At 39.8% G+C, this 24,993-nt stretch overlaps 2 protein-coding genes across 2 annotated transcripts; one reads left to right on the top strand and one right to left on the bottom strand.

Moving 5' to 3' along the window:
* Positions 1 to 62: 62 nt before the first annotated feature.
* arl13a (ADP-ribosylation factor-like 13A) lies at positions 63 to 6,435 on the bottom strand. Its single transcript, XM_023273742.3, has 10 exons — positions 6,320 to 6,435; positions 4,793 to 4,909; positions 3,716 to 3,786; positions 3,374 to 3,626; positions 2,593 to 2,698; positions 2,258 to 2,463; positions 2,066 to 2,174; positions 873 to 1,146; positions 681 to 791; positions 63 to 570 (listed from the first exon to the last, which is right to left on the bottom strand). Exons 1-10 carry the CDS (start codon positions 6,337 to 6,339, stop codon positions 515 to 517), a joined length of 1,323 nt encoding a protein of 440 aa, XP_023129510.2. The 5' UTR covers positions 6,340 to 6,435; the 3' UTR covers positions 63 to 514.
* Positions 6,436 to 11,534: 5,099 nt separating this feature from the next.
* On the top strand, positions 11,535 to 24,829 carry xkrx (XK related X-linked). The gene is made up of 3 exons (XM_023278310.3): positions 11,535 to 12,326; positions 20,765 to 21,024; positions 23,079 to 24,829. The coding sequence occupies exons 1-3, from the start codon at positions 11,977 to 11,979 to the stop codon at positions 23,945 to 23,947; spliced, it is 1,479 nt and encodes a 492-aa protein (XP_023134078.2). The 5' UTR covers positions 11,535 to 11,976; the 3' UTR covers positions 23,948 to 24,829.
* The last annotated feature ends 164 nt before the right edge of the window (positions 24,830 to 24,993 follow it).

Raw genomic sequence — 24,993 nt, 5'->3', positions numbered from 1 at the left:
CGTAGCAGCTAACTTGTAGCTGCAGTACTTACAGTAATCACGTAAAAGAAACCATGCAAGTATAGCGACAAAATGTTTATTATACAATTTTCATATATCTGATCATCACTTCAGCAATGTTCCTGACTTTTTCCAGTGCTGGGAAATGTCCAAACAATAATATAAAAAGAGTAGAGTTCAAAAATCATGACTCTGTTACATTCAAAACTGCATAAATTTATACAAACAAAATCCCCTTTAACATTTTGGCCAAGTACAAAGTTCATCTTCATCTTTTTTTAAACATTTTATATTAGTAATTTAACTTTTTTTAAAAATGATTCAACAATTATTTAGACCCGCCCTTCACTGCACATTGGAATCTGTAATTTTACTCCAAATGCTCAGGGATCAGCCTACTACATAGGAAATTATACAGAAATATCAGTTTGTGAAGTGATGTTGTGTGATGGAAGCTACTGCTGTGCACCACATCTTCACCCTCAGGTGGCAAAACACAACCAAGGATTCACTCTCACTGCCCCTGATCCTGACGCTCCCTCAGAGCCTGGATCGCCTTTCGGTAAAGATCTGTCAAGAGACAGAGTCATTTTTTCAAGTTGAATGTGTAATTTTATCATTGAACAGTCTGAAGTGTCGCTGTGTTTAAATGATGGATGGGAGAAGTGGATGAGGCTCACCAAAAGTTGCAGAAAGGTCCACCGGTTGAGAATAAGCTTCAGGCGCCTCCTCTGTGTTGATCTTGTTTTTTCTTTTTACCTTCACAACTTTCTTCTTCTTTTCCCCTTTGACTAGACATAATTAGACACAATAATTAGATTTTTATTTTCAAACAGGTTACAAATTGTAATCCTTTATTAACTGATGACAACCTTTCAGCAGCTTCTTGTCATTGTCAGGTGATTCCGGCACATCCAGAGTCTCTTCTTTAACCTTAGTTTTGCGTTTCAGTTTGCCTTTTCTGGGGGGTATCAGGGCGCTGCTGGCTCTGTCTCTATGACCAGAGTTTTCTTGCTCTCCTTCATTACCGTCACCCTCCTCTTCCTCTTCTTGTTCGTTGGCCTGTTCTTCATCTTTTTCACCTTCCTTGACCTTAACCTGCTTCTTCTTCTTCTTTGTCTTCAGCTTCTTTTTCAGCGTGGTGTCCTGAGGAAAAACCTTTATTTAGTGTGACATATATCTTTTAAACTTTTAACAAGGACACAAACAAACTATATAAATTTTGACTTCACTGTAGAAACCACAGGAGAAAACAATGATATATCAGTTCTATTAAGTGTCCTGGTATGCAACGATGGTGAAACCTCATGCACAGAAGGAGGATCTGTGCTACCTGAAATGCAACCGCCATTAATACACATTTGCTTTTTCTGAAAAAAGTCTTTTGACATTATTGCTGGAAAGACACTGAGACACAGACCTTAGTTAGAACAGGAAGAGGGTACCATGCAAAGCTACATCTATTAATTTATTATCCAATTCAAGTCGATCCGCAGCAATTTTGATGACTGATAAATCACTGAACTAATAACTAATTAATTCCATCTTCTCTGCTGTGAATTTATGTTGGTTTTCAGAACCCAATATGATTCAATAGAATATCTTTAAGAAAAGCAGTTTTTTGTCAATGAAGATAACATTAAACTAATGAGAAATACAGCCTAGACATTGTTAATGTGGTAAATAACTATTCTAGGTGGAAACAGCTGATTTTTTAATGGAATATCTCCATAGGGGTACAGAGATCTATTTCCAGCAACCATCACTCCTGTGTTCTAATGCTACATCGTGTTAGCTAATGGTGTTGAAAGGCTAATTGATGATTAGAAAACTCTTGTGCAGTTATGTTAGCACATGAATGAAAGTGTGAGTTTTCATGGAAAACATGAAATTGTCTGGGTGACCCCAAACTTTTGAACAGTAGTGTATATATACATAATTAGGTTTGGCTAGCAGCAGACTAGTTCAACCCCACTGCAATCTACAAACTCAATTAAAAAAAACTAATTCAAATTGCATTGGACTGTACGACTTTTTTTTAAAGGATGCTAGATGTTTTTCTGACCTTCTGCAGCATATTCCGGATGGGTTGCAACTTTCCCTCCCCTTTGGTATTTTTCTCCTTGTCTTTGGGCCGATGAACCTGACGGAGGTCCGACTTGCTGGATCGAATTCTAGGGTGAGAAAATATCTGATATTAAAGTTGCTGCCATCCTGTGCAATATTTGAGTCCTCTAAATATTAAGGCCTCTCTTACCGTTCCACTTTGGGTTTTTTGCGCACTTTTTCTGCTTTTCCATTCTTCTCTCTCTCTTGAGGCTCCAGAGGCCTCTTGCTGTCCTGGGCTACTCGAGTACAGAGCTCTGGATAATCCAGACAAACAGCACGCAGCAACCAGCGAAGGCCTCGCAGAGTCTTTCTGTCTGACCAGCGTCGCAGGTCCATTAAGGCTGAACAAGGCTCCTGAGTGGATACAAAAAAAGGTACGTTTCTCTACAGGTGTCTTCAATTCTGTACTGCAGTTTTTCTTGCCATCCACATATGATTTATGTCTGATCGGGCTGCAGTAATGGCTTTTAGAATGCTACTCACAATATGGCACAGAGAGCGGCTCTGGTTGACCAGCTTCTCTAGAGACAGAATCTCAATCAGTTCACTTCCCAGCAAAGCGTTCATTTTATCCTGTTTGTTGGCCAACCTGAAATCACATTACAGTCAGCACACTTATCCTTCAACCCCCCTGTTGTCCTCATTTACAGGCACCAAAAATATTGTTTCCTTGTCTGAAAAAAAAATCCAAAAATTCAGCAAAAAAAATTCCTCAAATTTCAGAAAATTTGCAAAACCTTCAGGAAGAAAATTACAATAATTAAATCAAAGTCTCCCTTAAAAGTTTTATTTTTAAAAATCCCCCAAATTTGGCAAGAAAATTCTTGTAAATATTTTCCAAAAAATGAGTAAAAATCTTCCAAAAAAATCCTAAAAATACCTAAAGTGATTACACATATATCAGTAAAACTTCTAATATTTTCTTTAAGAACATTCATGAAAAAATCAACTAAAATCCAGAGGATTTCGCTGGATTTTGGTTGATTTTTTTGTGAATGTTCTTAGAGATTTTTTTTAACATTTCTTTTTTTTTTCAACCAAAAAATGTTCAGAAATTTCCCTAAAATGTTGAAAGTGTGGACATCAAAAGTTTCACTGTGAAAATGTTTTGGTTTTTTTTTCCCCCACATTTTCAAACTTTAAAATTTGACCCGCAGGGCGGGGGTTAACTAGTGATTTATGCATTTCCACTCATCAGCCAGGAGAGAGCACTGTTTACACTGCACATCATGTGAAATTCAGGAACAAAGCTGAGTGTAATTACACCAGTATGGGTTTTCCTGCCACTCTCGGTTGCTTCAGCAGGTCAGCGAGAACCTCCTTGACCTCCTTTATCCTCTGCCTGTCGCTGGAGTCCAGCACAAAGATGATGCCGTGGGCCTCCCCACAGAGCTCCCTCCAGGCTCCCCTCGACTCCGCTGATCCTCCAACATCCAGCAGCGTCACCAGGGAGTTCTCCACTCTCAGCTCATTCCTGATGCAGCCGTGGGTGGGCCCTGCGTCTACGCTGTGGGGGACTGGGGCAGGAAAACACAGGTGGATCACTTGTTGTATCTCAGCAACAATCACCAAAGATAAATCACTGTTAAAGTCACTGATGCTTTACCTCTTAACATCCCTCTGATGGAGGATGTTTTTCCTGCTTTGTCAAGACCGACCACAAGAATGGTGACTTTCCTGCAGACAAGTGAACACATTTTCAAATTTAAGTTAAAGAAGCACCATATAGCTATAACTGGCAACTGTTTAGCAAATATCAGTGAGCTATACATGGCATTGTAATTTGACGATACAAAACACCAAAAGAATAAGAAAGTCAGAATGTTATCTAGGTGCACAAAGTTTGTTCACTTTTCTTTAACAGTTGGGGGTATTTTTATTTTACTATCTAATTTAGGAAGTAAGTTGGTAAGACATGTAGCAGCATGAGGGTTTTGTCTGGTCAGATGTTGAGGAAGGAGCTTTCATTGTGTTTGCTGTTACCAAAATTGGGTTAGTTAGACGGATTTAATTTTTGGACTATTGAAATTTGAGTTTTGCGAATTTCCCAGTAATTTAACATGAATTGTGTGATTTTTATTTTCAGACCCCGTCAGGCTTAAAAAAAAACACAAGTTCTTGTAATATGAGGCACTTTGAAAATAATGAGTTGAATGAATGAACAGCTGAGAGTTAAATCAACTCATTGAGTTTGTAGTAAACAAAACTAGAATACTTCCCAGGATGCACCGTTAAGAGTTAAGACTCCTCAGAGACTCAGACATGGTGGAAACCCGCTGTATGTCTTTAACACGAGGTAAATTACGTTATGATTATTTGTTTTTTACAGTAATTAAAACAAGTCTAACCAGGACAAAGGTTAGTTCTGAATTTAGCCTCACGGATTGTCTTTGTACTGATTCTGGTAAATGAAAAATAATGCTAAAGGAAGAAGAAACTTTCAAATTTAGAAAATATAAAAGTAAAGCAAGTCAGTTTGTTTGACTTGTCGATGGAACTTGATGTCTTTAGTTTGTTGGGCTTTAGAGAACTTTGTTTACTTCAAATTTAACTCAGCTAGTTTTACACTGGTAAGATGACTTTGAACTAACTAATCAACCAAAGTGCAGTTAAGTCACAATTCAAAGCCAGCACTGGAACTTAGCTGCTGAGATGAATCGACTGAAAATGATTTACAGTGTACCTGATTGGCTCCTGTATTTTGGAGACCCAGCTGCAGCAGTTGCTCATCAGGTTGAACATGTTTACTTGAGGTGAGCAGGGTGTGCACAGTGGCCACCATCTTCTCTGGAACTGGTACCTGCAGACAGATGGTCAACCTCACTGTGACTCACAATCACAAATAAGACGAGCTGCTTGAGTCACCGGGGGCCAAGTCCAGCTCCTGTGTGCTTAGCAGACGTTTGCAGATGGTCAATCCAGACAATGTGTTCGCTGCCAAGTGTCTCTCCACGTCCTCAGAATATAAAATTTGCTGTAGTCTGACATTCTGTAGCTCAATAAACTGTATTTTTATATATTGGATCCATGGTTAGAAGTATTTATTTTTAATACCCCCATATTTTTCTCTCAGTAACAAGTATCAGTATTGTCTTGTATGGCTCGGATAATGTGTGAGTCACTTCGAAGCTTAATAAAATATGGAAACTATGAATACACTGCCTGATTGTAGCAACACACACACACACACACACACGCACACACACACACACACACACACACACACACACACACACACACACACACACACACACACACACACACACACACACACACACAGCAGGTGTGTCTGAGGTAGTCGGCCATGTGCTAAAAAAAAAAAAAAAAAAAAACACTGGCAGATCTTCTGGTCCCTTCTCCAGTGCATCTGTTCAGGCTGTAATCTGCTAAAGCCAGTTTAGAATGGCCCTCTTTTACCGTGTTGTTGCAGGCTGACCCACATTTGTTTTGGCTCTGGAAGAGGTCATCACATTTACGCTACAGTGTAAGTAAGGACAGAGTTTTAACCATTTGGAGCAAGTTAATGTGCAAGTTGTGTGAGAAATTCTGAATGTAAATCTTTCCTTATGCGGTGATCTAAAAATATAGATTTATTTTTTATATATATATTAGAAAGTTTGTAAAACACAAAAAACTATGAATTTTATAGTTTTACACGTTTTTTTGTACAAATAGAGTGGTTAGTGAGTTGTTTATCTTCTAAAATTTTAATTCTGGTTCTTACTTTGTAAACATACTGTAAACTTGTATATATGTCATTATTATTATCATCTATTTTTATTATTAAAAACTAGAGAAAAACTGAAAATAGACAATTTTGCACAAGATAATGCACAGTAAAATTGCAAATCAGTGTAAAAAAAATCTAAATATTTCAATATTCAATAATAAAAGCTTTTAAAATTCTGCATCCATAAATGATAAACCTCCACTAAACCAGCAGCTGATTATTTTGTAGTTATCAATAAAAAAAATCAGCTATTTCCATTCTTGCTTCTGTAATAACATCTGAAAACTCTAGCACTGAACAGCATGCTGGTCGAAATACACACAGACAATAAGTAGACATGAGAAGTAAACATCCAGTGCAATGAATCAAAACAAAGTGTTTTAAATTCAAACTACTAGTATGTGATATCACTAGATCAATACACTGCACGCAAAAGATGCAAAATTTAAAACTTTAACCAGCATTTTGAAGTGTACTTACAGAAGCAAGTCTATATCCATGCATTTGTTTGGGTGCTCGTCTCTACTAACATCTTGTACCCACCAGCAACACAACTAATCAGGCTCACACTAAGCCTCTGGTCACCCCATGTGGGCGGTGCAACCTGGGAAATGGTGAATTGGTATTTCGACCAATCCTGGACTTCTCCGAGCTAACTCCTGATCTCATTGGATGGCTCTGTTCTTTAACGGGACCAAACGAGGATGATTATATCCATCCAGGAGACCCAAATGTGTCAAGTGGTCAAGTGGTGTGATCTGTGACGTGCCGTGATCTCCTTTTCTTGTTGAAGTCAGAAAGTGACAACGCAGACCTTTTGTACAGGTTTAGGCTGCACAGTTTTAGTCCCTCGGGGAGATAAGGACACAAGACAACAACACGGTGATTGTGGTTACAGGTATAACTACAACTAAAGCTTATTATGGACCTATAATTTCTTGCCAGGTCCATTTTTGAATGGATTAGATGGGACAGATTATTACATCACAAATAACTATTTTATCCTGATGAGATATTATTTCTTAGTGGATGTGTACTGTATGATTATATGCATGTATATTACATGTGTATGTGATTTTCTTTATAAAATATGTCACAATGTTCTATTTTAGGATGCCTTTTTTAACATCTGGCCAGGGACAACAGATGAAAATTGCCTTTGTGGCTAACTAGAACTTATTTACACTTTTTTGCTATGCTAATTAATAAGCATTGTTAAAAAAACATGCACACAAATGCATCAAATATTATTCAGTGTGGCTAATTAAGAGGGAAAAAAGGATGTGATTTGATGAGGAAAGTTGATTTTCAGTCACACATTTGGTGTACAAAGATACAAAACATAAATCAACATACTAATCTGTTTATAAATATCAATTTCCAGCTACTACACTGGTTCACTCAAGTATATACAAAGGATCAGCTCATCGTGTTACATAATGGCATTAATACAATAATTAAGCCTGTCCAGCACAATTTACAGTATAAAATGAGCCACTAGATGGCCTCGTATTCACAGGTTCAGTTCTCACTCCTAGGACCTGCTGTGCATCACACAGCTTGTCTGAATAATAAAATGTTTTTTTAATGTTCTAGTCCCTGACAAGATAAGATGAGTTTCCCCTGAAGCTAATCACTTTATCTCTGCTGAACACGCGTGTATTTGCAGCGGATCCGCATCACTGACTGTTTTGTATCTTGATGTTTATGCAGGAAAATCTGAATAACACAGGCAGTGGGATACAAGCAAACAGGGCTTGTGCAGCTGTAATACAATTAGGCGTGAATAAATGTTTAGTGGCATCTTCAGTGGCATCTTTTCGAGACTCAGAGCAGCGGCTTCTGTTCAGGCCTTTATCTCATTATGTCATTAAACCAGCGTCCAATCAGGCGCTGGCCTCCTCTGCTGAGTAAACTCATCCCAGGCTCTGACCACAGCCCTGTGTCAGCTGACACCGACACACACACCACATGTTCGGACACACACATGTACACACTCACAGAGCAAAAACAGCAGCAGCTGAGCACCACACCCCAGTCTGCTGCTCCTCTTCAACACATTGCAAACATGCTTCTGAGAACCCCCACCTGCTGAATTTGCAGTTTCTTTTACTCGTCTAAAGGTCAAAAATAGCTAAACATTGTGTGAAATATCCACTGTTGTTGCTTAAGTTAGCTGATAAGATCGAAATCCCTCATTTCTGTATGATAAAAATGAAACTGCAGGCAGCGGAGGGTTAATTTTGTTCAACATAAACACTGAAAACAGCTTGTCTGGCTCTGTACAAATGGAAAACAAATCTGCCTGTAATGCTCACTGTTTTAAACATTCATATTTTGTTTGTTGAATCGCACAAAATGGTGGAAAAAGACAGATTTGGGACTACGTGCTGCACTATTTATGATGTACAGCTTTGGACAGATGCAGGCTAATTGGATCTCCCTGTTTCCAGCCTTCACACTGAACAACCAGCTGCAGGTTGTAGCCTCATATTCATTTCAGAGATAAGAGCGGTATGTCAAACTATTCCTTTCAAAGCAGCTATAATTAAAGGGAGAACACGTAGTTTGTTTCAGTTCCTTGTACAGAGTTTGAATGAGAGCAGCAGTATGCCCTGACGCTGACCTGTGCGGCTGCTAGCACAGTGTTTAGGCCGAGCTCACTGCTACGTAACGAGGTTTCTGTCTTCCACTTCTTCCCTGTGCAGTCTGAAGTCACTGACCCAAGCTCCTGCTTCACCAAACACATGCGTTAGTAATGACGAGCCTTCGCACATTGTGTCGACCCCCCCTCACAATACCAAGCTCGTGTCAGTGACTCACAGGAGATCTGGTTAGACGGGAAGAGGTCGCCCTGCTCATGTTGAAACTGGGCATAGTGAAATTCACATGGAGCAACTTCCTTTGTTGTTTAGTGATTTAGGAGGAAATGACAGCAGAGTTACATTCCACTATTGAAGACAAAGCTACCGTCGTATTCACTAAATGCCACACGGATTATTTAACCCTCGTGTCGAACTGCGGGTCAAAAGTGACCCGGTTTAAAGTTTGAAAACGTGGAGAAAAAATATATTTTCACCGTGAAATTTCTGATGTTATATTTTCAACATTTTTGGGAAATCTCTGAACATTTTTTGGTGGAAAAAATAAATGTTAAAAATGTTTCTTAAGAACATTCACCAAAAAAATCTACCAAAATCCAGCGAAATTCGCTGGATTTTGGTTGATTTTTTTTGGTGAATGTTCATAAAGAAAATATTAGAAGTTTTACTGATATATATATATATATATATATATATATATATATATATATATATATATATATATATATATATATATATATATATATATATATATAATCACTTTATATATTTTTGGGGATTTTTTTGGAAGATTTTTACTTATTTTTTGAAAATATTCAATAGAATTTTCCTGCCAAATTTGGGGGCTTTTTTGAAAATAAAACTTTTAAGGGAAACCTTTAAGGAATTATTGGAGTTTTCTTCCTGAAGGTTTTGCAAATTTTCAGAAATTTGGGGAATTTTTTTGGTGAATTTTTTCAGACAAGGAAACAATATTTTTTGGTGCCCGTAAATGAGGACAACAGGAGGGCTAAAGTAACACACCATGCCAGCTCTGCCATTATAAACTTGGGTATGCCACTACAGGCCTGTGCCCTTCTCATGCCCCTTGACAACAGATAAACCTTGTTTATCTAGGGAGTTGAGCAAACTGCTTCTGTTCACTCGTCCCACAGAATGTGAATGAGCAATACAAAAAAAAAGCTGTGATACAATAATGAAATCTCCGCATAAATGAGCAGATTTAATGGCTGATTCGGTGTTAGTGTGGCCTGCACCTGTTCATGTGGTTGCTCCACTGTCAGACCCTGCAGGTCACTAGAACAAGGCCAGGTCCGCCCTGCTGGTGCAAACTAAAAATGGAAGTGCAGAGAAACTGATCTGTGTGCGCTCGCCCTCTGTAGTGCTTCCATTTGGGAAGGACACACACTGTATGCAGTGAAACTACAGTGGGTTTCTCACTGTGTTTAATCAGATTTCTTATTGGCACCAGTTAGTTGAAGTACAAAGATAATGAAGTGTGAAAATAAACTGTGTTGGTATTTCTCTCATTTCACAATGCAAGTTTCTCTCCCATTATCAGGCAGCGGTGTCAAGTAACTAAGTGAATTTACTAAAATATTGTATTACAGTATCATACTAGGTTACTTGTAGGGGGAAATATTGCATTGTTTACTCTACTGCATGTATCTGACACCTGTTATCACTACTTACTAAAAATACTGCCATGACACAATTAATTATCTTAAATATAATTAGTTGTTATACAGTAAATTAAGCTGTCTGAAAGCATATTTAATGAGAATAATCAGCTCGATCTCTGTGAGCCTCAATATATAAAAGCTGCTTGTATGTCAGTGTATCAGTGATGTCAATCCAATAGTACTTACCAAACTTACCAAAATAAAACACTGACAGAATTGAATACTTTTCAACTTAAAGTACATTTAGCTCATAATACTTTTATGTTTTTGAATAGGACTTGTAGTATTGCTACTTTTACCTAGAAGACCTGAGTACTTCTACCACCACTTATTAGTAGCAGTTATTCCGGGTGGATTCTGACCTCCACCTCCAGTAGTAGCAGCTGTAGTAGTACTACTAGTAGTCACGGTGACCTGAGCAACACACCACATGAAGCGCTGCTGAAAATAACTGTATATTTATACACTGATTCTAAGTCCTGCTAATACACCTCAATCCACTAATTCTGCTCCTGTTTCTATTGTTTGTCTCCCTTTTCTACTTATAGTTCAGTGTTTTTCTTTGTCTAATTTCTGTTAATACTGTATATTTATATACTGGCAGTTTGAAACATTGATAAGGTGGATGTACCTGTCCATGTGTTTATATTAGGTTTTATTTCTTTTTAGGTTTGTAGTGATTAGATTAGATTAGGTTAGATTCAACTTTGTTACTGCACAAGTACTATGGCAATAAATAAATAAATAATGCAGTTTAGCAACTAACCAGAAGTGCAAAACAAGCAGTAAAAGTGTATTACATGCACACAATATGCTACAGTATGAACACACTGTGTGAATATAATAGCTGTAGACACTAAAACGGTACAAAAGTAACACAGTTAACATTTTAGCCTACGTATCGTGTGGTTTTTGCACATTCCTGGGTGAATAATTTGCAAATTCTAGCACAATCTGTACAGCTGCCTCACTTTTGTAGATACAGCTTTGATTTGTTACACTTGCTTTGTCAAAAAAATACATAAAGTTTATCATTCCTTACAGTTTTGTGCTTGTTTACTGTTATGCATCAAAACACCAAGTTAAATTCTCATATGCAAGAAGAGATTCTGAGTTTATCAGTTATATTTTTCAACTATTATTATTATTATTATTATTATTATTATTATTATTATTCTTTGCCTTTTTTAGTGAGTGGATGTTTTATTTCACAGTGTATGTGGACATTATAGTATATTTCTCATGTTGAGTCCAGACTAGATGAAGCCTCTCTGTGTTATTGATGCCATGAGGAGGCTGGCACTGAGATCTTTTCCAGTCAAGGCCACTCTTATCTGATCGCTCATTATATTATTTATTTTGCCAACAGCCGCCCATCATTTCCTGTGTGCGTCTGTGTGTTTCTGTCTGACTTGACGCACCAGGGACCTGGCAGCAGCCGCTCCGGTCTGTCTGCTCGGAGACTCCCTGCGCTGCTCCGGCCTGCAGGCAGCAGCTCCGGTCGCTCCGTTTCCAAACCAGGAAGCTCTCTGGAGCCGCGGGTCTCCTCCGCGTTCGGACGATGGTCGCCGGCTGGAGTCTGTGTTGAGCTCCGGGGTCATGCGTCCACAGATCAGAGAGCGGCTGGTTTAGTCTGAATAAAACGGGCCACACGGGAAGGCAGCGCCACGAAACAAAACCAAACTGTGTGGGGGGCGAGTTGCAGCCTGCAGCCGAGCGGTGGAGTCAAAAGCAGCGATGATCGACTTGGTGGAAAGTTGGGAGAGACGGCGCGTCAAGGGACAGATCCACAGAGAGTGATGAATTTGGAGAGGAGTTTCGGTTAAAGACAGAAGTACTGTTTTTAAAAAAAATGTGCGAAGTAGCCATGGAGGAGCAGGAGCGGGAGATCTCGGACATGGAGCGCTGCTCCTCGGTGGCTGAGAACGGGGTCATGCCGGTGGTGAACCACAGCCACGTCCGCGCTCCGCTCAGCGTCGTGCTCGCCACCGTCCTCTACTGCGCGGAGTTCATCACCGCCGCCGTGCTCAGCAGCATGTACCACAAGACCGACGACGTGATCTGGATGGGCTTCACCATCACCTTCATGCTGGTGCCGGCGGTGCTCATCCAGCTCACCCTGACCTTCATCCACAGAGACCTGGGCAGGGACCGGCCCCTGGTGCTCTTCCTGCACCTGCTGCTGCTGGGGCCCGTCATCAGGTAGGTTCAGCCGGGGACGCACCGCTCACCAAAACACACTGCTATGGCTCTGATGTTTATTGACATTTAAGTTAGGAGATTGTGGTAAACTAGGGCAAACTGCACTGTTTTTGTTAAATTAAACAGACAACATCAAATGAAGTCACAGAAAAGAAGGTGTTAGTTTAAAAGTTGACTGGAAAAACAAACAACAAAAAAACAGGCCTAAGCTAAAAATAACATTCACATCAAAAATCTTTTAAAAAACAAACAAAAATGGTAATTTGTTACAAAATTGATCTTTCTACTCTTTTAAAATCAGCAAAAATATAAGAATTTTACATGTTATATTATCCAAAAAGAAATTTGATGCACTTTAAGAAGTGAACAAAGGTAAATAACTTTTTAAACTATTATTTCACAGATTTCCCCCCTTTTGTCCTTCTGTTTAATTACAGATAACGTTTAGTAAAATCATAGAAAAAAGGTATTCATTTAATGATTTACTGAAAAAAATAAACCTAAACTAAAAATAACATGCACATCAAAAATCTGAATTTTTAACACTTTTTTTTAGTTACTCTTTCTACTCTTTTCAATTAGCAAAGCAAACTACTATTTTACATATTATATAATTTTGCAAAAAAAAATTATGCATGTTAAAAACTGATAAAAGGTAAATAATTTTTAAAAAATTATTTCATAGATTCCCTCCTTTTGTCCTTTTGTTAAATAACAGATAATGTCTAGTAAAGACATACAAACAAGGTATTAATTTAAAAGTTTACTGAAAAAACAGGCCTAAACTAAAAATAACATGCACATCAAAAATCTTTTTAACAAATGTTAATTTGTTGTTTTGTTGTTTTATAAAATCACTTTCTACTCTTTTTAAATCAGCAAAAAATAGAAATATTTTACATATTCTATTGTTTTTGAAAGAAAACTGATGCATGTTAAAAACTGAAAAATGGTAAATAAATTTTGTAACTATTATTTCACAGATTTTCCCTCTTTTGTTAAATTGCAGGTAAGATCACAGGGGGAAAAAAAGTATTAACTGTTAACTGTTTAAAAAAAAAAAAAAAAAGGCCAAAATAAAAAAAATAGCATGCACATCAAAGCTCTGTATTTTTCCAAATACTCATTTGTTCTTTCACAATTTGTGGATGTAAAATTACAGTTTTACCATATTTAAATATGCTTTACAGATATTTTCCTTTTTTTTTTTTTTACTATTTTTGCATGTTGCAGTATTCCGCTGTTTTTTAGCTTATGTTTTCTGGCACCTTTCTGCCAGATTTAATTTTAGTTTTTTGTGAGCTTTTTTTAAAGCATGAGATAACATTCCAACCTTCAATAATGTCTTGTTTTCCTTTAATATACACATTTTTTTCAACATAAATTTGAAGTGTGCTGACATGCTAAATATTAAATGAAATAATAACAGACTACACCTTTGCAATTATTAAACTAAATGTGAAATCAGGAAAAGGTGCTTCATTTCCTCCATGACCTGGTGAAGTTACCTCTTTTGAAAATCCTCCAAAACTAATTTTGATTCGTGCGAACTTGTTACTTCTTAACTTTATGTTCAAATTTTTATGTTGTTGTTTCTTTAAATGCAACATAAACATGCAGAGGATGATGGTGTGCAAAAAGTTATTTTATGACTAAACTGTTTGCTTGTTCTTTTTCTTAATGATTTCAAAGCTATTTAAACAGCAAGGCCCCTATCATCCAAGAAAAGACCAGAAATGAAAATATACAGTATCTAGTGGTCAGGAGGGGAAGGTGTACCCTCCCATTTAATCCCATTTAAACGCACAGAAGAATCTTTGACTGACTTTTTACAACCAGTCCCTGTAAACCCTCACTACGCTTGAATCCCATTACCTCATTTTCAGGCATTTGTCCCTCTTACTGCTCATGGAATTTCCACTTTCCATTTATAGAGCAGCAGAGTTCAAGGAGTACAAGCTGACATTTATAGTTGACATAAAGGCACTAACATGATGCTGAAGCATGTTATTATTGCAGATTTGCGTGGAGCTTCAATGATCAGGCGATTGACAGTCGGTGACACTTTTCTGTAATTTCTTGACGGGTTGTGAGGATTTCATGCCTTTCTTTGCCATATACAGTATAATAGAATGCCAAATTCCTTTGGCCTCTGAACAGTGATTCTACAAAAACAAGACACTGTGCTGTGAAAGTCCCCTACAAATTGATAAATACTTATCAATCACAATTTGATAAATAATTCAGATTTGCAGCCCAACATCTTAGTGGTCCATCCTCTGTCGGCTATACTAACGGGATGCACAGCTTCCACTTTCCATTTGAGGTGCAGGAAGATTAATGGGATACAAACTGACAATGTGCAGAGTGCATTAAAGCCCTGCAGAGAGCCAGTATGATGCTGCAGTAGTTCAACATTATGGAGCCAAATTATTTCAAAATGTCGGATGCCGTAATGATCGATCAACTGGTGAATCAACAGTAAAGTACACTCAGTTTCCGGTTTCTTAGCCACAACTAATGCAACAATTGTGCAGTAATAAGGTTGTAATCTTCAGAGTGGTTTTATCGAGCCTGGTATCAGTGATATAGACGTCTCAGTATGACCACAAACCACAGCGTTTGATCAAAAAGTCCTATTAACAGCCATTTAAAACATCTTACTATTACAGCCATAGATTGCATTTATTGCAGGACTGTTGCCTTTGTTAGAGCTGAATGCTGCTAATAAACTGACAATATGAGTGTAACTCTGTTATTTTGATGTTTAATTGTGTTACTTTTTAGCATACTATTGAACACCCAATCCATGAAATCATGTTTGTGCCCTGTTAACATGTCCGTATGGTGTTTTGTGTATGGGAGAAGGCACATCATGAATGATTTAAGCAGTAAATGTCAGAGTATTTACATCTAGAAGCTGCAGCCTATCAATGGCGGTTTCAGAATTACAGACTCGGACTACCAGTGTTTCATCTATAACAAACCAGAAGAGCCAGTTCTGTCAGCTTGCAGGGTAGAACTTTCTATATCATTATTCTTCTTTAGAATCAGTTTCAGGTTTGAACCATTGTGGCTGAATTAATCCAATATTCATAGCTGGCATTGTGTAGTGTAGTTTTACAGTGTTTGAGGAGAACAGTTGGTGAGCTGGTGTCCTTGAACTGCAGTGAATGGTGGAGTGGTGAGTGGAGCTAGAAGTAGGGACTTCATAGAAATGCAGATTCTAGAGGAACTTACAGAGTTTTAATGGAAACACCTTCTTAAATATGTAACTGTGGTAGATGAGTGTTGGGAGAGGGAGTTTATTTCTTGTCAAATGTTGCCTTAAAACAGGTTTAAAACATGTGAATAAAGATAAGACGAAGTTAAAATAGGGGTTTATGCTCTTATTTTTTCACAGTTGATGAAAATAGCTGTTATTTTCATCCCTCATGTCGACTGACGTATTAAAACCGTTGGTATCTATCGATCTCTTGCCGTTCACTGTTGCAGCACTGTGAGAGCACAAAGACTGCAGACTTCGCTGTCAGTAACTGAATCACACACCAGATGGAAAGCCTGTCCAGTATGACGAACACGATGGAACATAACAACCTCCCACACCATCCATGTTGAACAGGCTTCAAAACAACTTCCTGTAATATCCCTGGTCTTTTAATTTGAAGGCTCCCTGATGGTGCAGACGTGAAGCCACTTTGAAACCGCTCCATCAAGTGAGCTGGTGTCCGCCCTAGTAACATATCCTTCACACTTGCACACCCCTCAGTTGTATGTCCTCATCTGAGGATAATAGCACCCGAACGTCTCAGTGAGACAGCTGATCGGTCGTGACTGAATCAGCTGGAGGAGATGGGTCGAAAAGGGGGTGATAGTCAAAGCCGGACAGGTTTCTAGAGATAATAGAGCTTGGTTTTAATTTTGGAAATGAGGTGGATCAGCACATCTAGATAAAGGAAGCTAATACATGTCCTTTTAAAAGATTACAGGCTTTGAAAAAGTTGATTCAGTCTAAGGGAGGAGTCCTATGTAAATACTATCAGATTGCAACTTGAGATACCTGTTTGACGAACCGTGACTCATGTAAGAGGATGTAGGTGGAGACTTATGCTTAAGCTCTGCGAAATTCAAATCCGTGCTTCCCCACCCGCCCTTTTCTCTGAACTTTGATTTGTGAAGAGGTCACTCTGAGGTGATGCAGGGAATTTTACAGCGCTATTATAAGAGGTAATTGAAGGGCGTGTTCTTTTACAAGGAAAGAAATACACCATTGTCTTCAGTTTGCAGGTTAGCTGCCATAGAAAGAACGTTTTGCAGAAGGAGGTATAGCTACAAGGCAGGTCGTTTGATTTATGGCTCGGCTTTCAGTGGAACCTAAAACATAACAAGTCCAGTGAGTCCATTTGTAGATTAAAAAAAGATTTGGGTAAAAGCATATATTAAACAAGAGCCCTTTTGTAAGGTCAGTCAACAAAAACAGGAAATGATCTTCACTACTGAGCAAACTGTGTTTAGTTATTGTGTAAGGCATCAAAGCAAGGTGAAAAAATTCAAGGCTCATGTAATTCCTTCTTTACCCGCTGCGATGAGCAACACTTGAGCCAAAACAGCTTCACAAATCAGGACGATGTAACGTGTGTTTGTTTTAGTGTTGCACCACCCAACAGATTCACGGTTCCCACCACAACTGGAGCAAGGTCATGGTGTGTGGGGTTCAGCCCTTCTGTGATTATTTATTAACACATTAGAGATAAAACCACATGAAGGGCTCACATGACAGTGAGGCGAACCATAGAGGTAACAGCAGTGGGGGGGGATTTATTGATGACGGTCGGAAATCTGACTTCACTTACAAGATTGACACTTAAGAGCGCTCTGAAAGTCTAAAGCAGCTTCCTCCTGCTGAGAGAGACACCCAGGAGTAACAGTTCATCTCATGATTAATCACATGTTTGCTCAAAGCAGGGCTAGAGACACAGATTCACTGCAGACCTGCCTCTTAATTTCCAGCATGCAGTAGTACCTGGCATCTAATGAATATTTGTAAAGAAGGATGAAATAATTAAGAAATGGAAATGGCTTGAAATGGAAACAAAGAGAAAATGAATTAGTTTGAAAAAAATCTGATATATAGATAAAAGATTGTATTCAACATTACAAAACTAACTTTGTGCAAAAAATTCTATGTAAAAATGCATCTTAAAAGAGCATTTCCTGTTTCAGTGACAGAAGTATTGCACAAATATTGGCCAAACTGTCAGAAATGAATGCTGTTTAAGGAGGTTATCCCTCACATTGTGATTTAATTGACAAATAATTTACTCCACCAATGACAAATGCAGAAATGCTGTAGAACAGGGGTTTCCAGAATCTGTCACTGTGGGCCTCCCTTCAGATACAGTTCATTTTTAAAGCCGCCCAGTCACGCCTTCTTAGTTAATTCACTTCGTTTACGCAATTCCTGGATGCCTATGCGATCTTGATTGTCATTTTATCTCATAAACACTGAACATCTGAGCTTAAACTGCTTAAATTACCTAAAAAAAAAGGTCTGTCTCAAGGCATTTATTAGTCTCTGACTGGTGAGAGAATGTGGGAGAAAAATTAGAATTCCCGCAAACCTGCTGTATCTCTTTTACCAGATAACATTTTTAGGCTGTTTTATGTGATCTCCCTTTGATAACTAATGTAATTTTTTTTAAATTTTCATTATCTGAGCCTCCCTTGCAAGTGTTTGCAGTCCTCACGGGTTGGTTCGCCTCCTACTTTAAAAGCCTCACCTGTAAAAGAGGCATTAGAAGTGCACACTAAATAAATAAGAGAAGAAAAACCCAGCAGCTGTTAAGATCATACGCCAGCTGCCCATTTTGAATAATGTGTTTGTATTGGTTCAGCTAATATTTTGCATGCAGGAATGTGTTCTCCGGTTTCTCAGAGGGGCGCTCCAATTTTACATCATAAGAAATCTAACGAATAGCTTTTATTCTCAAGTTTGCAAGTAGAATTAAAGATGAGTGATTTTCACTTTTTCTGTCCAAATTCCTCCCTAAGCAGTTTGGTAAATACAGGCTGTGGTGTTTGACACACCGACTTGGAAATGGTTTATGGTAAATCCATCTGCTGAAGGAGCATCAAAGAAAAGAAGAAAACACCTGCTAAAGAAAGTGAGCACGTTAAACCAAAAGCAGCTGCGTCTGTCGGCTGCTTTCGATCCCGTTCACGTCTCGCCTCCACCTAAGAATGCTTTCCTCATGCCGGTGATTTAAAGCAGCAAAGACCATGAAACGGCGTTTAGTCTGCGTTACCATGCTGGCTGCATCTGTAATGTGAAGGCTCTTATTTTTCAGCTGCCGCCTGTTACGCTACAGCTTTGTAATGCAGCAGTGAATCCACAAAGCAAACACTCTGATTGTTGTTCCAGTACAGTTCATCCTGTTCCGTTCTTCTGTTTCATCGCCTGCTCTTCTTCTTCTGCTGCTGCTGCTGCTGTAAACAAATCACCTCTGCTGCTGCTTGGCTCAGATGGGAGGCTTCCTGTGTGACTTAGAAATGGTGTAATTGCTGATCTTGTGGCTGCACAGACAAACCACACTGCTATCAAAAGAAGAACTCCGACTCGTACTGTTTACAGATAACAGCACACGACTGTGTATTGTTTCTGTTGTGCCAGTTGAGACAGTCAGTATAGAAACTTTTCAGGACACAGTCGTGCTATCAGCTACAGGGTGGACCTTGTCTTGACTTGTCTCCTTAAGTATATGATCCAAAGCATTGACACAACTAGACGTTTACTTTGTCAGGACTAGTCTCAGCACGCACAGCTTCTTGTTGTGCATCTCTCTGACCTGCAAACAGTCTGATGAGGCCTTGTCAGTGGTGTAATTCCAAGTGACAAAAACAGGATGATGTTGCTTGAGAGCTACTGAAAGAATTTCCTGAACGCTCTTAGAAATATCAGCATCTCTAGAGCCTCCCGACTGGCTTTTAAATCCAGTTCCTCTTCTTGTCACACCATGCTGCTGCATTCACACATTGAGGGAACAGATTGCATGTTTAGACTGCAAATACAGAGCAGCAGCCCGTGTTTCCTTTTATAAATCCATAAGGTGCTGCCTTGGAAGCCGGCATATTGATCCTCTTGGCTAATGCATTCATCCGTCGTGCAGTTTTTTTTGTTTCCCTAAGTGAAATTCAGTCTGCTTCTCAGCCGTTTTAGAGACTCCTAAGGGCACGCTGGCTCCAGTTCAGTGCCATCACACTGCATCCTGAGCACATTGTGCTGCCAGATTTCCAGGCAAAGGATATTAGTAAATCATGGTTTTGTGCCTTCTGTGTTACTCTGTGGTAGACCTTGTGCACTCAGGCAGAATGACCCTCATCTGCCAGCTGCTATCAGTAGAAAGAATTAAAAGAATCAGATGTGTGCTTGTGTTCTCTTGATTCACAACAAGCTTTTCCTGCCAGCCTGCAAAGTTCAGGTCAAACACAGTTCAGGGACGAGTGTGGAAGCTTGGATCTGTCCCACACTGCACTGTAAGCAAAGAGAACATTTTTCCTGGGAAGAGCAGCTGAAGCAACAGGGTCTGAACTACATTCCAGCCCAGTGATGTGAGATTTAGTGCTGCAGTGGGAACCCTCAGAGGGCCGGGGTTGTGTGCTGAATGCAGATGTGCTGCATTTTGAGTTTCAGGCCATTCTAATAGACATTTTAATCATGTTGTTGACACTTTGTTGGATGGCATGTGGGAACTTGCACAACCAGTTCAGGTGATTTCCATGTGAACACATTTGACTATCATGAGGTGTGCTGTGGTATTTGGGCCTTCAGAAACGTGATTTGAGCATTTACATTTTCGTTATCCCCCAAATTTCTTTAGTTAACAGTTTGCACTTGTTTTCAGTGTAAAACCTGTTTGCTTCTCCATGAATTGTGGCCAAACACAGAGAGAATTTACCTTGCAAGCCTCAAGGGAGCCCCACCCTGAGATTTTTGAACTAATCTATTCATGCCTGAGGGAGCTGTTTTCTTTCTTCTGACTGCCCCCTGCTGGAACCTCATCTCTGTGCTTGTGTTTGTGTAGCCGTGATTTAAAAAGAAAGGTCTGCTTATTGCATGAGATGGCATTTTTGAGGTTAACATTTTGTCAGTAACAAATAACCAAATGTCAGATTTGAAGTTCCTGAACTGAAAGCGAACCGCAACAACAAACTGCTGATGCAATACCCCTTCAGCGATACTTTGTTTCTTCCCTCCCATGTTTTTGCTTTATAGCTTCCACCTGCCCTCACATATTCACAGTGCGATGATTAACCGTTGGCATTACAATACAGGAATCACAACAGCGCTTATGTGGTGAGGTGTATTAAAAAAAAAATAACATTGCACTGCCCTCTGTTGGTATCAAAGTATAACCTCAGTCCTCTCTCGTTTTTTTTAGGTGTTTCGAGGCCCTGGTTGTTTACTTCAAGGCAGGTAAAAAGGTGGAGCCTTACGTCACCATTTCCAGAAAGATCAGCCTGAAGAAGGGGCAGGGGACGCTCATGGAGTGGGAAATCGGCCAGTCGGAGCGCATCCTGGCCATGCACAGGAACGCCTTCAAACGCACCGCCGTCATCCAGGCCTTCCTGGGCTCCACGCCTCAACTGACGCTGCAGCTGTACGCCACCATCCAGGAGAAATACATCCTGCCCACAAGATGTAAGAATCACTGAGTCAAGCTACTGTCCCAAAATATATTTATCTTATCTGCTTTACAGTGTTGCATACAGGTTTTTGTTCTTTGCAAGGTTGAAATTGATCTAAACGTGAAAGACATAATGGGGTCCTTTAAGGCTTGCTGAGTCTCATCACCTTGAAATGTTACTGTACAAATGAAGCTGCTCGTTTTAATGTATGTGAACGTAGTGAACTACAGGTGGAGGATTTTAAAATGGAGAGAGTGGTGTGTCGTAGCAAACAGCAAGAAAAATAAGACAGTACAATGCCTTTACATTAATGCAACAGTAAGAGATTGCAACTAACCTGACGATGAGGCTCTATTTACTGCAGAGCTCAGAGAGACGGTGCTAATTTTAAGCAGGTGTACTGTTTTCCATGTTCATAATCATTCTTTGGTTTGTTTGCATGCTAACTTTTGACATTTAACAATAAGCACAGTGCAGCTGTTTGACCTGATGATGGCACCAGAGGAAAAACTATGTGAATTCATTCTGACTAATGAATTTCATCTCAGTCAATCCAACAGCTGCTGAGATATGGACCGAAGTGGTGAGCAGATCAACATTCTCACAAAAAACATAGTGTTTGTAGCACACAAGTACTTGAAAGTATCCTTTTCACTTGAGAATATAATTTTCATGCAAGATTAGACCGAGAATGAATCAATAAATATGAATGTGCAGGGTTCCAAGACTCTGACACCACCACTACTTAAGATACTTCTATTTAATTTTCATTTCTCATTTAATTCAGAATTACAAAATATAAGCTTGAACAACTTTAGTGTAAAAACTGAATTGGTGAAAATTGTTCAGAATGTTTTTGCTTCTTTTATGCTTTAATGACAGAAGAGCTCAAGCTACATGGAGTCCACAGGACTGTTAAAACCTGATAACCTTTGTCGTCCTGACATGATCTAATGGGGTTTCAAAAAGCCTCTTGCGATTTTAGGAATGTTTGGCTTCTTCAGCCATTAAGTCAGTGATTGTGGAGTAAAGTTAATGATGCTCGTTGGTCTTCTTTGGCCTTCAGGGTAAAGTCGAGCAGGTGCAAGTGTCCAAACATCCGTAGGCTAAAATCCTCCCCCCAGCATGTGGGTTTTATATACCGCAGTATCCATCTCTCTCCTGTTCGTCTCATTATGTACAACCTTCTGTTAATGCCACTCATCTCTAAACTGGGATTCATAAGTAAACAGGACAATTTCCAGTCCAGTGTTTGGGCTCGTTTCCCCTCCTGGGAAGTGGTTTGGAGACCTTCTTTGTCACTTACCAGTAAACTTTAAAGTGGATTTTTGCTGTTCTTTAAACAGGAAATTCGGTTTTGATCAATCATGAAACAAAGCTTGATGTATTGCCCTTCTGATGGTGTGTTCGCTCTTACTCTGCTTGTGCTGTGCTTTGGATGCAGCTGATCCAGTTTCTCCAAAGTGTTTCAGTGCTCCATGCATTGCCCCTTTGGAAACCTTTCATTTAGCTCTGACTTGATGCTGAGAAAGGCCCTCTTTGCTCAGAACAACAATCTGACTTCTGACACTTTTGCTTAGTTCTAATGTTTCCTACTATCACAGTGTGGCTTATTGAGCCATACTCTGTTGGAAACTTGGGGCAAAGCCAGATTTATTCCAGGTGAACAATAGCGGCAGGTTGGTTTACTTCAACAAGCGGATCAGATCCACCTGAGTGTCATCTGACTGCTCTTGCAATGGAAGGATACAATTGAAGGAAGTTGGAAGGAGTTAACATGCTCGCTGCCACTAATCTGCTTCAGTTTGATTGCCAATACACATATATACATATATAGATATATTAATTTCTTGTTTTTAAATGTTTCTAAATCCTCAAATTTTCTTCACTATTTCCATGTTTACATGAAACTATGCTAGATATTCAATGTCTCAGAGCTATATTTGGAGAATACAAGTTTTCTGTGCTCAAGACCGTTGATGAGGAGACATTTTCAAATAGTTTAGTTGCTATTTTTGCTATTGACATCTGTAGAGTCTAACATTTGACTTCTGTTTGTGTCCACAGTGGCTCTGATGATCATCACCCTGATCTCCATCACATACGGGGCTCTCGTGTGCAGCGTTCTGGCCATCCAGATTAGATACGATGACTACAAGGTGCGGTTGCGCCCTGTGGCCTACCTGTGCATGATAGTGTGGAGAGGCCTGGAGATCACCACCCGGGTCACAGCTCTGGTCCTCTTCAGCACAGCTCACAGTCACTGGGTGATCCTTGTAGGCATGGTTAACCTGCTGTTCTTCTTCTTCCTCCCTTGGGGTGAGTTCTGGGCCAAGAAAGGCTCTTTAACTGAGAACGTTGAGAAGAACTTCTCTAAGCTGGGCACCACGGTGGTGCTGTGCATGTTCACGCTGCTGTACGCCTGCATCAACACCTTCTGCTGGTCGGCGGTGCAGCTCGACTTCACCCATCAAGAGCTCATCGACAGGAAGCAGCGCTGGGACCGCCTGGCTATGTACTACTGCGGACGCTTTGTTGAGAACTTCCTCCTCATTACGATCTGGTACTTCTTCAGGTCAGACTTCTTCGAGTACGTGTGTGCCCCGATGCTGGTCGTCCAGCTGCTGGTCTGTTACAGCCTGGCCATTCTCTTCATGCTGCTCTTCTACCAGTTCTTCCACCCTTGCAGACGCCTCTTCAAGTACAATGTCCACGACTGCCTGCACTGCGTCTGCTGCCGGAAAGGGAGGCGTGGTGGAGAGAACGGGAGGCGAGGGAAGCTGCCACCCTCGTATTCCACCGCTGCCACCATGGTGATGGTTCCGGAGGAGCCGCTGGAGCTGCTGGACCCTCAAAACTCACAACCTGCCGACCTCACCGGCCAGCTGGGAGGGCGAGAGACGGACATTGTTGAAGACATAATGGAAGCAGCCTGAGAAAAGCATCGTGAGGCATTAACTGTTGGCTCAATGACTTTGAAATGCATCTTGATGCTGGTGCTTGCCCTGAATGACGCCTTGGGTAGATAAACACAAAAAACAGAAGAGGTTTTGTGTTTTTGAGTCAGTGAGGTGATGTATTACAGAACAAATGTTTGCCTTTTTCTCTTAAGTGCACAAAACGTTACTCATTCATGGCTCTGGGAGGGATTCAGGTTAACTACTGATGACTGCACACACTATGGGCACCACGAGGCCCCAGAATACCAAAGAATGTAGCATACGGAGATATGCAGCGATGCACAAAGGCCGCTGTTGAGAGAGCAGCACTGAGCCAGGTGTGAGGGAGATGTGCCAAGAGTGTCTGAAGTAACCGAAACACCGACCAGGACGCCCAGCCTCCCAGTTTACGTCTTCTCTGGGTTTTCACACCATGAAAGCCCCTTTTGCACACGTTTCCATCTGCACTACACAGATTTTAAAAAACACTGCAGTGGGGGGAAAGAAAAGGTCAGAACAAAAAGATTAATTTATCTTCCTCATACCCAACTGCTGTGATGAATGCCTTGTGTTGTTCCCTATCAGATCTGATTGCCTTGCCTTAAAAAATACAGGTTTTAGTGTTGTGGGGGGGAAAAAAGAAACACATTAATAGTTGGTGAGAATGTTCTGTGGCAAAGGCTTCATGTGCGTCATCTTTGAAAGGTAATTCAAAGTGAATCTTACATTTGATGCTGCATTAACAAGACTGACACTGAATGAGCTTCATCTTTATTAAAGTGCTTTTGCTTATTTTTTTAATGTTTCAAGCTATTTGTTGATACACTGCCTTGACTACTGTTGTACTACTTGAACAATAAATAAAATAATGTCAAAATATTCCCACTTTCTTTGCTTTTTAAAAAAAAATGAAATAAACGACCACTGCACACTCATTCCACCCACAAGCACAGTCAAACTTAATTGTACTGATTGCGTAATGACCGCATTCCTGCCGGTAGGAATGCGGTCATTCAGCTCCAGGACGAAAGCCTATCCCGAAT

This window comes from Amphiprion ocellaris, chromosome 13, assembly GCF_022539595.1.
Source record: "Amphiprion ocellaris isolate individual 3 ecotype Okinawa chromosome 13, ASM2253959v1, whole genome shotgun sequence".
NCBI lineage: Eukaryota > Metazoa > Chordata > Actinopteri > Pomacentridae > Amphiprion > Amphiprion ocellaris.
This window is presented reverse-complemented; position numbering and strand designations above follow the sequence as displayed.

Excerpts from the sequence above, each read along its gene's own strand:
- xkrx (XM_023278310.3), top strand. The coding sequence starts at position 11,977 with ATGTGCGAAGTAGCCATGGAGGAGCAGGAGCGGGAGATCTCGGACATG. Across the intron at positions 12,327-20,764 it reads CTGCTGGGGCCCGTCATCAG|GTGTTTCGAGGCCCTGGTTG; the intron begins GTAGGTTCAGCC and ends CGTTTTTTTTAG. Across the intron at positions 21,025-23,078 it reads ATACATCCTGCCCACAAGAT|TGGCTCTGATGATCATCACC; the intron begins GTAAGAATCACT and ends TTGTGTCCACAG.
- arl13a (XM_023273742.3), bottom strand. The coding sequence starts at position 6,339 with ATGGATATAGACTTGCTTCT. Across the intron at positions 2,175-2,257 it reads AAAAAACCCAAAGTGGAACG|AATTCGATCCAGCAAGTCGG; the intron begins GTAAGAGAGGCC and ends TTCTCACCCTAG. Across the intron at positions 571-680 it reads GGACCTTTCTGCAACTTTTG|ATCTTTACCGAAAGGCGATC; the intron begins GTGAGCCTCATC and ends GTCTCTTGACAG.